General features: G+C 42.3%; 1 protein-coding gene across 1 annotated transcript; it reads right to left on the reverse strand.

Moving 5' to 3' along the window:
• Positions 1 to 322: 322 nt before the first annotated feature.
• Positions 323 to 15,399, reverse strand: selenos (selenoprotein S). The gene is made up of 6 exons (XM_052040309.1): positions 15,237 to 15,399; positions 8,216 to 8,359; positions 6,249 to 6,355; positions 5,543 to 5,632; positions 5,356 to 5,419; positions 323 to 3,004 (listed from the first exon to the last, which is right to left on the reverse strand). The coding sequence occupies exons 1-6, from the start codon at positions 15,268 to 15,270 to the stop codon at positions 2,925 to 2,927; spliced, it is 519 nt and encodes a 172-aa protein (XP_051896269.1). The 5' UTR covers positions 15,271 to 15,399; the 3' UTR covers positions 323 to 2,924.
• Positions 15,400 to 18,873: the final 3,474 nt, after the last annotated feature.

Below are 18,873 nucleotides of genomic sequence, written 5' to 3' on the forward strand. Positions count from 1 at the left end.
CCAGAAGCGTGTTGAAGCTATGCCAGAAGCTATGTTGGCACCAGAAGCGTGGTGACGCTTGTGGGCTGCCCCCAGAACACTCTACGCAAAAGATGCATTTCAATGTGTTTCGATGTACATGTGACTAATAAAGAAATCTTATCTTGTTTGTTTTCTCTTTCCTGGTCCTGATGAAGGGTCTTTGACCTGAAACATCAACTCTGCTTCTCTTTCTACAGATGCTGCCTAACCTATTGAGCATTTGAGTTTTGCTAGAGATTCTCAGTTAGTTGATGGATTCTTGGATGTTGCACTATGTATTTAAAGAGTGTGCACTAAACAGTTTAAACCATATTCAATTATTTATTCATAATTGTCCTGTGATCAGTCATATGTTTACAAACCATTTAGCCATTTGAGTCTGCTGGTTCTTTGCTGAAGCAAACCCAAACTAATCCCACAGACAGATGTCTAACTCTTCAAATATTTATCTAACTTAACATGATTTCTGCAACAACCACTCCCTCAATAGCCTCTACCATAAAGCATTCCATGTCTTTGTATCTCAGTTTGAAGACAACTCCAATCTACCACTACGTTCTTCCAGTGATGATCTTCAGCCTCTATCCTTCATAACCAATGCATGAAGAAACACTGTTTATCCTCCCAAAACATTGTGTAATTCTGAAAACCATCAATCTCCATTATCCAAAGCTGGAGGGTGGAAGTGGGTGCTGACAATCTGCTGTACAGGTATGACAAGTATCTACAGAAATAAACATACATTGGAGCTAAAGAAACACTTGGATCTGCAGAATCAAACATGCACTCAAAACTACAGAAACACTAACACATGGATCTCACACATTTATGGAAACACATGCACGTATATTTGGAAACATACACAATACTACAGAAACACACTAATTCAGTTTCTCTCCCCACCCATGCTGCCTGGCCTGCTGAGTATTTCCAGCATTATATACTTTTTTTTGCAGAAATGTGCACAGATGTACAGAAGCACACACATGGATTCACAGAAACTTACAAGCACACAAATCCACAGAAACACTCATCTTTACAGAAAAACACTCATGATTTACATACATAAACACACATTGGTACTACCAAGTTCACACACATACTTGGATCTGCAGAATCATGCACACACAAGAATTAACACAAATACATTCATGTATTTCATGAGTATGCAAAAACACACCCATGGGTGGGGAGGTGCACACACACAGTTTTCAGAAAAAAAATAAGTACATACAATTCTACAGAGCTATGCAAAAATTTCTACGCAGGCATGCAATAAAGTTACTCAGATTTAAAGAAACACTCTGTCACAAATTTACAGATATGATCAGGTAGATCTGCAGATATATTGCCACAAATCTACAGAAGCTTATCCATTCACCAATCCAGAGATATGTATAATCTACAGATACTGCATTTTATGGAAACAGACTGACAAATTTACAGAAGTCAAACAGACCCATCTACAAAAACACACACAAGTCTACAAAAACTGGCATACAAAGATCCTTACAAATCCACATACTAAACTCTACACACAAATTACTGAAACACACAGAACTATTGAAGTACACACTCAGAATCGCTGATGCACACAAAAGTACAGAAACACTCACGTTTACAGAAACATCCACACAATTCTTAAGAAGTACTCACATCTGACCCTAGAAACAAAGGCATCTATCGACAGAAACACAAATGTCCCTACCAAATCCTTCCCAAACACAGGGATTTACAGAATTATGTATGCACAATGATCATCAGAAATACACACACATATTCATAGAAACCAGCACAAAGATGTGCAGAGGTTCACCCTTGGGCCACACAGATCTATAGAAAGCACAGCCACATGAATTGACGGAACTCAATACTCAAATTTGCAGAATTATACGCAGTCATAGAGATACAGCATGGAAACAGACTCTTTTGCCCAAGTCTGCCCCAAACATCAACCACCCATTCACACTGATCCTACAGTAATCTACAAACAAGTCTACAGATGCACTCAAACCTACAGAAGTACATTCTCACAACTCTACAGAAGCACACCCAAACTCTAAAGTACTATATCCTCGTGTCCAAATAAATACAATTGCACTGGTGTCTAGAAACATGCACACGTTTACAGAAACAGAAACATTTCAACAGAAGCAGACATGCACCAATCCTTGTACAGAAACACAATTCTATAGAAATATGCACAAGGAGCTATAGAAACACACACACTGATCTACGGAAATGCACAGACTGCTGTAGAAACACTTCCAAGTTTCCACAGAATTATATCTACAAACAGCTCTCTTATCCACAAAGAAAACTCTATCTACAATAATACGTGTGTCTACACAACCCCCTCATTTCTACATAAGCATAAAGATAGAAAGACAGACAAATAGTAACAGAAATATGCAGATACATAGGCACACCAAATCAAATGTTTTTTTTCCATTTGTTTGTTCATTAAAGCCACATAGCCAGCTGTAGAAAACATTTAACATACAACTAATTAATTTTTTGGAATCTCAAATATATTTAATGCTTTTAATCATCAGCTAAAAGCAAAATAAATTTAATTATGTTGGTACTTCAAAACCAAAGATGTTCATTTAACAAGATGTTTTAATGCCACTACCCATGCCCATTTTCAGAGATCCTCATTGGCACTATGCCATTTACAAGGATAACATCATTCATAGCTGTCAATTCATAAAGTTTCAGTTGAGTGAACACCGCCTTTTACATTAAAATGTGAATGTTAAAGTTAGGTCTGTCTAACAGCAAATTGAAACTAGTCCTAGCAGAATAAAATCAATGAAATTGACAAGCTTGGGTGACAGGATAGTGATTCTCCACGTGTGGCCGGTGCCTACTGAACAAAGGGCACTGACCAATCATTAACCTCACGCCCCAGCAGATGGCCCTCTGTGACCTGGTCTCCACGAACACGAACCTCCGCCATCCCCCGTCAGAGGATTAAAACCTGAAAAAAATCAACACCAAAATTTCATGACATTTCAAAGACGACACATCAATCAGTAAATCACATTGTATGATATGGGGTACGGTCGCACAGTTAGTGGACTGGCAGTCAGAGTTCTCGACCATTGATCTAGCAACTTGAGCTTAAATCCTATCATGATAGGAGGTAATTTAAATTCAAGTAATTAAATGAACCTGGAATTAAAATAAAACCAGTCTCATTAATGTTATCCATGAAATTACAAGATTTTTGTAAAAACCCACCTGGTTCACAAATATCTTTTAGCGAAAGAAATCTGCACTCCTTACTCTGTCTGGGGTATGTGTAACACTTGAACCATATGGTTGACTATTAACTGCCTCCTCAATTCAGAGACGATTAGAAATGGACAATAGCTGCCAAACAGTGTCCACATTCAAGAAAAGAATAAATTAAAAGCCTAATACTTACACCCCATAAGTCTGTTTCTAAACTGTAAGGTGTCTACATTTTCCTTTACTGGGATTCTGAGGTCACTCTAGAAGACACAATCTAAGGGAGGAGGTGAAGTGGGAAGGCAGCTGGGGTGAGGTAGGAGGATGAATTGGTGGAATTGAGGGGGACATGAGTGGTGCATGTAAAGGCGAGTGGAGACGTATGGAGAGGAAAGCCGAGTTAGGTGGGGATGAAGGGACCTTAAGGTGGGGGAAGGGTGAAGGTGGAGGGAGAGGTAGCAAAGATAGCAGGGAAAAGTCCAAAGGCTGAGGAATGGGGAGAACAGGATAAATGCACAGGTAGTGTGTCAGAGATTGCTGCACTTCATTGACTTGCTTGTAATTTTGTTTACCATTTGTTACCATTTCATCATTGAAGATTAAGCTACTGGATTAATAACTGATGTGATCCCATGAACTCTTCATGGCATTAGGTAGGAAAACATCATTACCATCCAAAACTCTCCCTCATCTGATGAATCTGTAGTCCATGATGTATACCAAATGGACATATTATTGAGGGCAGCAGGGGCACAGAATATACGCAAGGTGGTGGACTTCAACGCCCTTTATCTAAGTGTATATTACCTGAAGCATCCGCGGCAGGAGAACCAACCCTGGGGATGAGTTATTTCTGACCAGAAGAAAATAAGCTGAATCCCAAGGCTTGCAGCCTGTACTCACTTGCAGAATTGGTGGAGGACAGCACACTCTCAGATTCAAGAAAGGTTGGGGGAAAATCAGGAGAGCAGGTAGTTCATTAGCTTGTGGGTATCAACTGATTAGACTTTCCAAAGTAGAACAGCAATTTAAGTTTAAAGAATTAAATAACTGGATAGTTCAACTGCAGAAGCGTTATTATTAAATGTACATAAAAAGAAAATAGAGAAAAAAAATGAGGTTTCTTGGATCATGGGAGACAGTGGAATGAAGAAAAGCATTAGACACAGGAAATTCCACATGGCTGAACACATGGTACAGGAGGGAGGATTCAGAACCTTGGGGATAAGGAACCTGTTTATCAGCCTCTCCAGAGGTCCCCACTGTCATAAAAGTCAACCTTCAGGCAATTCCTTTCCATCCATTCGATGAGAAACAGCTGACTGTACTGAATATGGAAAAGACTATATGGCCTGACAACGTTACAGTGGTTCTCATTAATATCTGAGCTCCAAAACCAGCCGAGTCCTTGGCCAACATAAAAAGTTACTGCACGGTAGACAAAAGACCTTTTAAACCACAGGTATCTGCACCCTATTAAATCACCAGTTGGTGAATAGCCATAGTAATGAAACAGGCCCTTCAGCCCACTGAATCCTTGCCCAGCCATCAAGCACTCATTTATACTAATCCTACACTAGTCCCATTATATTCGCCCCACATTCCCAGCAACTCTAGTGAGATTCCAACAATCACCCACACACAAAGGAGCAATTTACAGTGGCCAACCCACTCATCTTGGAGATGCGGGAGGAAGCCAGAGCACCGGAGATCAGGATTGAACCCAGGTCACTGGAGCAGTGAGGCAGCATCTCTACCAGCTGCACCACTGTGCTGTTAGTACCTGTTAAACTACTGTTAATTGCAAGGAAATTGCGCTTCAAGGAGGAGTCAGACCATAACCAAGGTGACCCAGGTTATCAACTCAGGTCATGGCTGTTCTCCCAAAGCCTGTTGAACTGAGACTGCTCCTGGGAACCCAGAGCCATAAATTAACTCTGCCAAATCTTAAAGTAGATGTCCTGGCAATATTTTGTTCAAAGCAGTAAACAGAATGTGAGTTTAAAGTATTCACTGTCCATATAAACATTTCTGCCCTTTTATTTCCTCAACACTTGACTCCACATGAGTGAGTACCTGATAACCATGAGCACTCACCTCCTCTCAAGGGCTTCTTGTCAGATTTAGGTTTTGTTGGTCTCGGTGTGTTGGATTCTGGCTCCTGATGTTAAACAGGATAAAACAACCAATTAGTCCGTAATGCAAATACCACTAAGAATGATTAGGCAGTAAACATTATAAATATCTCAATTGTAAATAATGAAAGATAACACGATCATGTTACAGGATTCAAGTTTGCTTTCTTCCGGGAGCTCTTTCCTTCTTGCATATTTTCCCATGCTTTGATTTTCTCCCTCCTTTTCTCTTCTTCAATCTGCATTAAAGTAAGCAACAATAATGTCAAAGCATCCGCTGACCCAGAGCAGAATTTGCAAGCCCCTAGTGCAGCACTCTAATCCAATGAATCCTCTTCAGTCTTAAAGCAACATCCCCAGCCCAAAGCTGCACACATCCACTTTTAAACTTATTATTTGTTAGCTCTTAGTCTTAGTTTTCCTTTTCAAAAATTTACTGCCTCAGAGTTATCCAACCTAATTTACATCTTTCATGTTCCAAACATCTCAGTATTCCACTAAACAGATTCCATTTTCAGTTCTCCTTGCTGTTTACTGGGGGCCATAACTCCTATATAATTGTTCAGTTCATTATGCTTTCACTGCCTCCCAACACCACATAGTTCTCCTTTTACAAATATTTAACCAATTGCCTTTTGAATCTCCTACCAGCCTTTGACAAAGTACGTTTAAGATCACAACTGACGCATGTAAAAAATATTCCTCGTTCTCCCTTGGTTTATAACTGCCCTGCCAGTGGAACATGATTATATTATTTGTGCATTTGAAGGTTGAGTTGCATGTACTGAAGTTCAAATCTGTTTGCACTGGCCTTTAACTTTACCACCGAGACCAACTGATTTGATGCGCCCTTACTTCTTTCTGTTTCTCTTTGTATCTTGCTGCTTGGGCATCCAGTTCTTGCTGCATTCTATGGCGAGCAGCCTCCATTGCTTCCTGTCGCCTCACGATTAATGATGGTTCTGGGATAAAGAGAATAAACTGATTTAATAAAGTTTTGGGAGCATCTCTATTTAAAGAAACAATTCTAATGAGCAACTCATTTTCAAAACACGTTATTTTTCCTCGAAGAGTTCACCACTCTGCATAGGAATAGCTATGTCTGATATTTATAAAATTAGATCAAATGATACTTGAGTGCAGAATTAATACAAATTTTAATTCATTCAGAGAGACCTTGCTACATTTTCTAAGATAATAGGTTACTGAGTTATCTGCTACATCTGTGAGCTGGGGTGGTCCACAATGAAAAATTAATAAACCCCCATCAAGACAACAAAAGTCGAATTGCTAAAAAGTTCAAATGCAAAATTATTCCAAAAGCACTTAAAATAAGACCAAAAAATATATAATATAAATAACAGATTACAACTACATGCACAACCTTCTTGTGGGGATAAGTTATCATCAGTACTAGATAATACTGCAGAATCTGCAAGGACATATATTGTCATTCAGCCCCAGGAGCATTCTTTTGCCTTTACAGTGTACTGTTCCCCATAATTATTTTGATAACCAGACCTTCTTTTCAATCAAACTTGTTATAATTTATTTTGCTAATATTTCCTACTGTCTGAATGTGAAGTATTTATACTACACTACATATTTCATTCACAACTCTTTATTCTATTTTCATATTTTTTTCTCTGTCAGAAGCTCTCCCTCTGCCGTTATTTAACTTGACTTACCCTTTCAGCAAGAACCTCTACAGAACTGAAGGCTAGTGAGCTGGACAATCCAGTGCCAAATGTATGGCACAGAAAGAGGCCATTTAGCCTAGAGTCCCACTGCACTGGTCCTTCCCTTTATCCCTGCCATTCTAAGGAGTGACAAGGACATAAAAGGATCCAAATACAAGATAATAATGATGGGTCCTGGTGATCCGAAGCCAATGTAGGTCAGTAAGCAGAGGGAAGATAGGTCAATGGGACTTCTAGTGGCTTTTTGGAAAAGTTGGGTGAGCTGAAGATAGTCATGAGCACTGTAGCATCCAAATCCAGAAATAACAAAGGCAGAGGGTTTTTAGCAGAAGATAAGCTGAGGCAGGAGGGAGGCAGGTTATCTTCTGGAGGTGGAAGTAGGTTACTGTAGGTAAAATCTGACTTTAACCCCCACTGTCCCCTAGTCCTAGTCTCTGTGTGTCTCTCTCTCTATGGTGTCTGTTACTTTATCAATTACCTTAATCATATTAAATAACTTAAAACTAATCTGTCCAACCAATCCTCATAATTTAATCCCTTTGTCTCCAGTAAAAGAGCATTAGAAACAGGAGGTGGAGGAGACTATTTGGCCCCATGAGCCTGCTCCACAATTCAGCAAGGTCATGACTGATCGTCTACCTCAGCACCAGTGCCCTGTCCTCTCCCAATTTCCCCTATTAACGGAATCCAGAAATCTATCATCCTCTGTGCAATCAGTGGCTGAGCCAAAATTCGAGGATGGAGGTCAGCAGGTCCTCGGGATTTATTACCTTTCAGCCCCATTAATTTTCCCAGAAGTAATTATTTTTTCCAATGCTGGTTTCTTTGAAGTTTGCACAATGATTAGAAACATATGACACAGGAGGCATTCAGCCCATCACGTCAATGTCTAAACCCAGCTTCCAGGACAAGGTCTACAGCCCTGCTGTACACATTCAAGTTCAGTGCAAGAAACAAACTGCAAACAATCTGTCCCAAAACTCCTTGGATTATTTTTAAACACTATTCTCACTTGCAGATTACAATTTCATTAATTTGGTTTAGAATCTGGATAAAAGAAAAAAAATGCCAGTTAAAATAGAAGGAACCTTCACTGAAATTGTAAAATGACAAACGCTGTACCGAGTTCAGCCTCCGAAGCCTGTGTCTGCTGGCGGCTCTTCAACTGCAGCATCGAACCGATTCTCTGAAGGACAAAGTAGCCGGCAATGCAGCTGAAAAAGATGTACCAGCCATATTCCGAAAGGATGTGGAGCACCTGTGTCACTGAAGGGTAAACAGAAACAACTGCTGACACTTTACCCGCACATGAAAATAGTAAACATGAAGCCTGTGCTGAGGCCCACTCACTACTGACTGGTTTCTGTCTCCAGACAGTTAAAACCCAACACCTCAGGTCATTTTCCTATGTCCACTGGGCAGCTGGAGGTGAGGGACCTATTGGGGCGGGGGGGGGGGGGGGGTCGGGTTCCTGTCCCAAACTCCACCAGGTGACCACAAATGGATTTGGAATGAAAACAGGTACAGTATCCTACCCTGTATCAGTCAGAGATTTCTTGTCTATTTGGGTCAAAATGGAATGTTCAAAAAAAAGCCTAAGGATTCATGAGAGAACTACAAGCCAATCAGTTTCTTGGTTGTGGGAAAGCTTTTAGAGATAGTCATCAGGGAAAACACTGATAGGCACTTGGAGAAGGTTCAGTTGATAAAGGTTCGGATTTAATAAGGACCAACCATGTTGGACTCCCCTGATTGAATGTTTTTGATGAGGTAACAGAAGGCTGAAGGGACTGTAGATGTCAAGCACATGAATTTTCAGAGGACTGATTAGTCCCATGGAATTAAAGGATCAGTCATAGATATAGCAAGGATGGGAAGTTGCTTAAAGCCAAATAGAGAGTGATGGTAGATGGTGGTTATTCAGACCAGAGGACATTGGTGTGTCCCAGGAGTCAGTGCTGGAACCACTGTTTTTTTAATATATTAATGATCAAGACATTGGTTGTAAATGGCATAAAGCTTGGGAGTGTGGTAAACAATGAGGGGATAATATTAGCCTTCAAGAAGATAGAAGCAGCCTGAGAGAACAGGCTGATAAGTGTGATATTCTTTCTGCTAATATGCAAGGACAAAAAATCTACTTTAAATGGCATAGATCTGAAGGAAATGGAAGAATAGAATGACCTGGGAGCTCCTGTGCATAAATCCCTGAAAGTGGCAGTGCACATTTAGAGACTGCTTAGTGAAAGCATAAGGCAAATGATTCATAAAAAGTCATTAAGTACAAAGCCAGGAAGTTATGCTGAACCTGTACAAACATTGGTAAGGCTACAAATGAAATATTGCATTCAATTCCAGTCACCTGAAAGAGTGATGAATGAGGGGTGATCTTATTGAAACATATAAGATTCCAAGGGAACACGACAGGTAGAGAGAGTCTCAAACAAGGTGACATGGTTACAAGGTAAGTGGGTGGTCATTTGAAATCATTTGCTGTATAAAACTTTGGTTAAGCCACATATGAAATATTGGAGTATTGTGCACAGTTCTGGTCACTGCATTACAGGAAGGTCGTGGAGGCTTTGAAGAGGGTGCAGGAGAAGTTCACTGTGATGTTGCCTGGATTAAAGAGCATTAGTTATAAGGAAAGGTTGGGCAAATTTGGATTGTTTTCTCTGGAGCATTGAGGCTGAAGGGGCAACCTGATACAAGTTTATAAAATTATGAGAGGCATAGATAAGGTAGACGGTCAGAGTTCTTTTCCCCCAGCGTGGAAATGTCAAATACTAGAGGGAATAGTTTTAAGGTGAGAAGAGGAAAGTTTAATAGAGATTTACAAGGCAAGTTTTGTTTTACACAGAGAATGGTAGGTGTCTGGAACGCACTGCCAGGGGATGTGGTGGAAGCAAATACTACAGCAACATTCAAGAGGCATTTAAGACAGGCACATGAACAGCCAGGGAGTGGAGAGATAGGGACCACATGCAGGCAGATGGAGTTAGTTTAATTTGGCATTATGATTGGCTGTACATTGTGGGCTGAAGGGCCTATTCCTGTGCTGTACTGTTCTATATTCTATGAAACCGAGGTGTGTGGGAATATTTTCTAGATGAGGTGGGCGAATCTCTCGAATTTTCTACCCTGTAAGTTTATGGAGGCTAGATCACTGGGAGATATGCAATGAGGAGATAGCTAAATTTTTGTAAGATCGGGGAATTCCAGGCTGTGAGTGACTGGTACAAAAGAGTTGAAGCCTAGGGACAGATTAGGCATAATCATATTGAATAGAGATAAGAGACTGCCGGTGCTGAAACCTGGAGCAAAAAACAAGCTGCAAGAGGAACTCAACAGGTCAGGCAGCATCTGTAGAGGGAAATGGACAGTCGATGTTTTGAGTCAAAATCCTTTGGTCCAGATGTCCATTTCCATCTATGGATGCTCCCTCATCCACCGAGTTCCTCCAGCAGCTCATTTTTGATCATATTGAATGACAGGGTAGACTTTAGGGGCCTAGTGGCATATTTCTACTCGTTTTCTTGTGTTTTTGGAAGTTCTAGAGAGGCAGCAAGATTTACCAGCATGATTCCAGGGTTGAAAGGTTTCAGCTAGAAGGCTGGACTGGAGCTGTACTCTTTGGAGCAAAGGAAGGGAGGAGATATGATGGAGGTGGACAAGATCATGATTGAGGGTGAATAAATGGATGATTTCCTGAGTAGCTAATGGTTTAAGGACCAGAGGACACAGGCTTAAAATTCTGGCAAGGATGTACTTGTGTTTTATATACAGAGAAGTTATAATCTGGAACGCAGTGCCTGTAGCAGTGGAGAGGCAACATTTATCAGGGCTTTCAAAACTAGTTAGGTACTCGAGAGAAAATTATTTACATGGCTAAAGGGAATGGGACTGATGGGATTCAAAAGTTTATGGCACAGCACAAATCCATTCAGCCCTTCGAGTCCACGCCAGCCAAAAGTGGAATTTAGCTTAATCCCACTTTCCATTTCTTAAACTACAATCCTGCAGATTATGCATCTTTAAATACTCATCTAGGTACTAGTTAAATGTAGCATTTCCACCACCCTTTCAAGCAGCCGAGTAAAATAGTTCTTCCTTAACTGCCCTTTAACCCTCCACCATTATCTTAGAATTGTTTCCAACAATTTGCCAACTACCAACACACAACTGATTGACATGTGGTTCCTCAGTCTATCACTTTCTCCCTTTTCAAACAATGGTACATCAGCAGGGTTCCAGTCCTCTAAAGCCACAGGGCAGTGGAAAATTACCATAAAATCCTGTGCCATTTCCTCACTCAGTTCTTTAAGGTGCATACCATACATCTTAACCGCTCTTAAATATACAACACTCTTTAAATTGCCCTATATTTATAATTTCCAATGCATCACCTTTTTCCTTAATACCAGTGAGTATCTTATCCTGCTCTTCTGTGAAAAGCTGCAAAATATTTGTTCAAAACTATAAATAAAAATTAAAAATTGCAGATACTGCAAATCTGAAACACACAAGACTCTGGACAAACTCAGCAAGTGTAGCCTGCTGGGCAAGTCCCACATTAACAACTTATAAAACAGCCAAAACCTAATGTGCTTAAGCCATTACGCCTCATCCCATCGCATTTGTTCTACCCACCCCACTCCCACCTTCTCTCCTACCGAAAATTAGTTTGCTTGTCTTTTTCCTAGTTCTGACAAAGGGTCACACACCCAAAATGTTGACTATTTCTCTTTCCACCGATGCTGTCTGACCTGCTGAGTTTTTCCCAACATTTCTTGTTTTTGTTCAAAACTGTACACATTAAGCACCTTAGGATTTTCCTTGATTTTATTACCAACAATTTTTGATGTAACCATTTTGCCTTCCTGATTTCCTCATTAATTTCACCCCTGTACCTGCTATACTCCAAGTTTTCTGCACTGTTGAGCTCTTTACATCAAGCTTTCCTTTTTTGCTTTACCCTACTTGCTACATTCCGTAAACTAAATCTCATGCCATCCCCTCTCTCGTTGGGCTTACCATATACCAATTACAATTTTTTTTTCCTCGACTCCATCTTTAGAATTCTGCTCCTTCTATACCATTACTGTGGCCCTGTCTCAGACAGTGATAGGCTACTTGAAATCCCTTGCCATTTTGGCACCTCCCATAAATTTGACTATACTTATTCTTCTATTTTAACAATTAGTGGACCAGTAGTACAACCCCTGAACATTACTGGCTCTTTGTTTATGCCTCCATTCAACCCATACAGCCTTGTTTGGTAATTTTTCTTGCACATCATCCCTCCTTACAGATGTAATTGTTTCCTTAACCAATATTGCTGCACACTCACTATGTCACTTCCCCTTCTCCTCTGAAAATCCTGCAGCCACTCCTTTAAGCCATGCTTCAGTGATTATTGTACATCTATCCCCTCAGTACATCACCTTTGACATCTTGCATTAAACACAGCTAACCCATTTTCTTGAATTTTTCCCCTAGCTGTTGTTTCTCATGCCTTCTAATCCCATTCCTGCCTACCCAGCTCCCTTACCAACTGCCTACCTTCCACATCCAATGTTGCTACTCTCCTTTCTGTAACTATGAGGTTCCCTTCCACCTGCTGGGCTAGTTTATATCCTTTTCAACAGCACCAGCAAAACTCCCCTCAAGGATATTCTATCTGGCACTATTGCAATGCAAGCCATCTGACTGGTACAAAAGCTGCCTCTTCCTGAATCAGTCACAATACCCCAAAAATCTAAATTGATATAGGTTGTTCTACCATGAACTGACATATACCACATGGCTTCCTTCAGTTTCCTAACAAATGTATTTTTCTTTGATTCAAAAATAGACCTATTTCTGTCATTCCCAGTTTCCAGCTCTCAGTCTGCATGTCGCAGTGATCTAAACCCTCACTCAAGCACCTTTTAAATATGATGAATGTGTCTGTCACCACTCAAAATGACAACAGCAGGACAACTGCCAAGTCCAGGGAACAATATCTTGGAGATGGACAGACTAGAAAAGGCAAAACAGGGAGCAAATTCGCAAAATTAAATCAACTTGAAAACGTCAAACAAAGCAAGGTGAAAACATCGCTACTCCCACAACAGATAACGTTTGGAAAATACAGGAATCTACATCCCCACAACCTTACAGCACCTTTCACCAACCATTTGGCCCCATTCCTCCTGTTCCCTCTCCGTGATCCACATTCACTTCCAGCCATACCCTGCCTGATCAGTCTTGTTTAGCAGCTACTTTCCACAACTCCAACTACTACAGCATGACTCTCCTCAAGGATATAGAAAGAACAATTACAGCACAATTCAGGCCCTTTGGCCCACAAAGCTGTGCCGAACATGTCCCTACCCTAGAAGTTACTAGGCTTACCTATAGCCCTCTATTTTACTCAGCTCTATGCACCTATCCAACAGTCTCTTGAAAGACCCTATCGTATCCGCCTCCACCACCGTTTCCGGCAGCCCATTCCACGCACTCACCACTCTGAGTAAAAAACTTACCCCTGACATCTCCTCTATATCTACTCCCCAGCACCTTAAACCCATGTCCTCTTGTGACCACCAATTCAGCCCTGGGGTAAAGCCTCTGACTATCTACCCGATCAATACCTCTCATCATCTTATACACCTCAATCAGGTTCCCCCTCATCCTCCGTCTCTCCAAGGAGAAAAGGCCGAGTTCACTCAACCTGCTTTCATAAGGCATGCTCCCTAATCCAGGCAGCATCCTTGTAAATCTCCTCTGCACCCTCTCTATGGCTTCCACATCTTTCCTGTAGTGAGGCGACCAGAACTGAGTACAATACTCCAAGTGGGGTCTGACAAGGGTCCTATATAGCTGCAACAATACCTCATGGCTCCTAAATTCAATTCCCCGATTGATGAAGGACAATACACCATATGCCTTCTTAACCACAGAGTCAACCTGCGCAACCGCTTTGAGCGTCCTATGGACTTGGACCCCAAGATCCCTCTGATCCTCCCCACAGCCAAGAGTCCTACCATTAATGCTATATTCCACCAACATATTTGACCTACCAAAATGAACCACTTCACACTTATCTGAGTTGAACTGCATCTGCCACTTCTCAGCCCAACTCTGTATCCTATGTCTCTCTGTAACCTCTAACAGCCCTCCAAACTATCCTTCCTCACACAGATCAGGATACACCATCACCTCAAAGATCGTTACTAGCGTCAGCTCCATTACTCAACTTTCATAATCCAATTTGAAGGGCCCTCTCATATCATGTCTGGGTACCTCACCTTTCATACTGCATTTGCCAGCATACCAATTCCTTCCTTTGCTTCTGTTATCTCCAACCCCCCTCCAAGTACCTCATTCCCTGTCACTCCTCCATGCCCCCAATCCCTACCCTCCTCCCCACTTTTGTGAGTAGCCACTCCCTGTTCTCGCCTCCTTTTGCGCATGGATTTGCACACTCTTTTCAAATGATTTTTTTTAAATACAAATTCCCTAATGCCCCATTGATTAATTTAAAAACCTCTCTCAGGTTTGAGCTCGTTGTCAGGCCTCAATTAAAGGCAAAGTCAGGATCACTGGTGTAAAGTGACACTTCGGAGAGTGTTGTCGGTCCGCTCCTGAACCGTAAACCAACCAGCAGGCCAGGGGATGAAGAGGGGAGAGAAACCACTGATGTTATTGTGCTGTTGTTACAGTTGGCGATGGCAGATTCAGTGCTGACATAAACATTCAACATTAAACACACAAAAACACAGCACGTTAAACCATCCAAAAAAAACATTCGAAGATGACAGCCTGAGGTTTGAACATGACGCTGGTTCGATTTTTCTCGCCAGCACTGAGCCTGTCCCCTGCACCGCGTCCCCCCCCCCCCCCACCAGTCACTCCCCGCCTTCTTCCTCCCCCACCCCTTCCCCCAACAACCCATCCCCCTCTTGCCCCCACCACCCACCTCTTCCCCAACCCCCCTCCCCCATCCCCCCACCCTCCGAACTCTCCCATCTTCCCTCCCCGGATCTCCGGCCTCTCCCCTCCCAGCCACCGCGCCCCCCGGCTTTTCCTCGTTCCAGCCCCCCACCCCCCATCTCTCCCTCCCTCCCCCACCCCCCACAGACCCCTCCCTCCTCCCGACCTGCCGCCACCGCCGGTCCCTCACGCTCGTCCATCGCTTCACTTCCGGCGGAAAAGCTGACCGCCGCCACTTCCGGCAGCACTCCGCCAATCAGAGTCGCGGCTGACGTGGCCGAATCAGGACGGCTTTCCGAAGCTTAAAGTGGTAAAGCAGTCCGTGCCGTGCGAGTGGGGCCCACATCCGGGCGGGAGCGTAATTCTATCCGCCGACGTTGGTAGAATATCTCAGAAAACTATTTCCTATATTAGGCGACAGATCTGAACAATTAATATCAGGAGACACAAGAAAGACGGCAGAAGCTGGAAATCTGGAGCAACACACAAGATGAAAAACACGATGATGCTGGAGGGACTCAGCAGGTCGGGCAGCATCCGTGGGGAGAAGCAGGCGGTCATCGTTCCGGGTCGGGACCCTTCTTGTTGACATTTGCCCCGACCCTATGGTTGTGCTTTAAAGCCACACTCTCCACCCCTTTTGCGACAATGTACACACTCACCATGTGGCACGGTTGTGTTACAGGCTGCAGTAATTGTTTTCTGCTCACCATTTCAAGCAATAATGGGCTTACAGCTGGGGATCAATCCGTTCTTGCAACCAGTGCAGATACAGCTTCCCCCAGGGTTGATGCAAACACGGTTCCTGTTGCACAGAGGATACTTTGCTTAAATTCACACTCATTTGTCTTGTTTACAACTGGCTAATGAAGGCAAGTATCCAATATGCCTTCACCACCTTACATTCAGGGATCCTTGGATATGTACTACAAGGTCCCTGTTCCTCAGTACTTCCTTGGACCCTCCTAGCCTTATTAGTCCTCCCAAAGTGCATCACCTGGTACCTTTCAGGATCAAATTCCATCTGCAATTTCTCTGCCCATTTCACCAACTAACCAATATTGATTTGTTGCCAAAGAATACCCTCCTAACCACCACAACTATTGTGTCATTGTGGATTTACTAATCATACCTCTTAAATCCACATCCTTATTGTTAATGTACTTATCAAACAGCAAATGTCCCAGCAGCAATCTCCATGGTAAACTGCTGGTCACAGGATTCTAATTACAAAAACAATCCACAACTATCTTTCTCTGCCTCCTTTCACCAAGCTAAATTCAGATGCAATTTGCTAAATTGTCCTGGATTGCATGGCCTCTAATGTTTTGGACCAGACTTTCACATGGCAGCTTGTCAAAGGCCTTTTGAGGTTCACATAGCGTCCATCAACAGCATGACACTCCACGTCATACTTAGTCATCTCCTCAAAGCTCAAATTATTCAGACAGGACTTCCCCTTGAAGCACTGATCAACACCTGACTTCCCAACTATTCCTTGTCCTTGAGGATCTTTTCCAATGATTCAGAGCCCCAGAAGCCCCCAGGTTCAAAACTGAACTCTGCTGCTGTCTGCATGGAGTTTGCACATTCTCTGCGTGACCCAAAATGTGCAGCTTGGAATGTTAATTGACCACTGTAAGCTGCCTCTAGTTGATAGGTGAGCGGTAGAATCTGGGGGAATTGATGGGAATGTGGTGGAGAATAAACAATGGGCTTAGTGTAGGATTGGTGCAAATGGGTCGTTGATGGGTGGCAGGGACTTGGTGGGCTGAAGGGCCTGTCTCCGACTCCATGGAAAGCGGGTGAAAGTCTGTCCAGTGGATAAACAATGTCCCCATTACACCAAGAGAACTCCAGAGAGCAGTAAATAGGTGAAGGGCCTGAGCAAAACAAAATTGTAATGAAAAGGTGATTCAAACCATGGTGATATCTTGGCAACAGATAAAGCAGGTGAATGGTGACAGGGCAATACAGCAATCAGAGATAGATGTACGTTACTGGTGAAAGGTGGTAGGCTCCATGGGGTTGACACAAAGAGGCAACAGGGAGATATGGCAGAAACAGGCCCATTGACTCCATGCTGACCTTCAAACACTAATCCTACATTAAAATTTTTTTCTTTTATTCTCCCCACATTCCCATCAACTCCCTCCAGAATCTACTCCTCACCGACACACTAGATTTACAGAAGCCATTTAATCTACCAATTTGCACACCTTTGGGGTGTGGAAGCCCACCTGGTCCGAGACAGAACATGCAAACTCCACACAGGCAGCACCCAAGGTCAGGATTGAACCCATGTCTCTGGGGTACCAGCTACACCATTGTGCAACCTACTAAGTAGGTATTCAGTGCAAGATTTGCTGTGAGTGCACAGAAAAGAGATGTCCTCAGGGGATAGGGGACAAATACCCTCCCAGCCAGTTGGCCACTCAGTTTGCTGAAGCAGTTTTAAACCAGTTGGTGTTCTCCACTTGGAGTTGTACACAGCACACCCAGTGTAGCCATGTTCTGCCTCTACAAAGCTTAGCTATCGTATATTATGATCTCAGTCCTTTAATATTGAATGGTGTGGCTAGTTCCTGTACTGTTTTCCCTTTTGCTCAATCTCCTTCTTCCTACACTAATACAGATCCCTGACAATGACACCACTCTCCCCGAGCTCTGTGCAAGTTTAACTTTAACCCTGCCTGCATCAATAGACCCAACAAATCAGGGAAAAGTTGACAATGTTCCACCTTGGTCACCATTAACGGTAGTGTGGACACACACACTCCAATTTCCTCACTTACCAACAAACTCAATGGCATCTGCTTCACATCAGTAAAATATAGACAGGCATGGCCAGGCATTTTGTCCCCTTAATTGAAAAGCTATATTGGTCTTAAATAAAAACAGAAAATGCTGGAAACACTCATGTCAGGGAGCACCTGTGGACAGAAATTGAATTACTGTTTCAACTCAGAGACCCTTTGTCAGAGCTATGTTTGCCTTGCTCTTGTGTAGGCACCGATTGAAATCCATTAGATTTAAGTGGGACTGTAAACACTTGCTGATGCTGGTACAACGGTGATCAATTCTGCAACTACTGCCACAGTTGTGCACATGCATGAGGTACACAGTAATCTAGTCATTCATTGCCAACCATTTTTCCTTATCAGCCATCACTGTCCCACAGCACTCCTTGTTCACTAACACTCACTATCCATGTTTATTAGTCTGTTCTCTTTTCTGCAAGTTTTTTCAATGGTTTATTCATAATTATAATTTGGACTAGTTAAGAGTTTTTAAGGCACCCACTTTGGTTATACTTTTGGATCACAATTTTGAGTGACCCTCCCTTGAGAACTACAATTCTCACCAGTAACTTTCCTCTGATGTCAATAATTTGATTCACTACTCTTCCCCACCCCCATCCTGTTCTCAAACTCTTAATAGCTGTCACTGATGCTTCTCATTAAAGAAACCTCGATTTATTAAGCTACACAAACAGCACAACATCCACCATAGAAACAAATTCTAGCCTTGCACTCTGGAAACTGACTTGTTTTCTTGTTCACAGACAGAAATTCCATGTGTTATTGTCCCAGCTTCAGCTGGGATGGTAATTACCAAGAAACCAGGTCTCACTGACCATCTAATTAACTGAGAAACTGCCACATAGCTTATTTACCACAGACTAACACCAAAATAAAAATTCAGGTTAGTTACTCAAGGTACTCAATGTAAAACTTAAATTGTGAAATTACTTCAGATTCCAACTTCTGCCCTCTGTTGAGATGCACACAGGTAAAATGCAC

The sequence above is a fragment of the Pristis pectinata genome, chromosome 28 (genome assembly GCF_009764475.1).
Source record: "Pristis pectinata isolate sPriPec2 chromosome 28, sPriPec2.1.pri, whole genome shotgun sequence".
NCBI classification, from domain to species: domain Eukaryota; kingdom Metazoa; phylum Chordata; class Chondrichthyes; order Rhinopristiformes; family Pristidae; genus Pristis; species Pristis pectinata.

Coding starts and splice junctions, on each gene's coding strand:
- selenos (XM_052040309.1), bottom strand. CDS start 15,270: ATGGACGAGCGTGAGGGACCGGCGGTGGCGGCAG. Junction 6,356..8,215: donor GGCTTCGGAGGCTGAACTCG/GTACAGCGTTTG, acceptor TCTTTATCCCAG/AACCATCATTAATCGTGAGG. Junction 3,005..5,355: donor CAAGAAGCCCTTGAGAGGAG/GTGAGTGCTCAT, acceptor GATTTTTTTCAG/GTTTTAATCCTCTGACGGGG.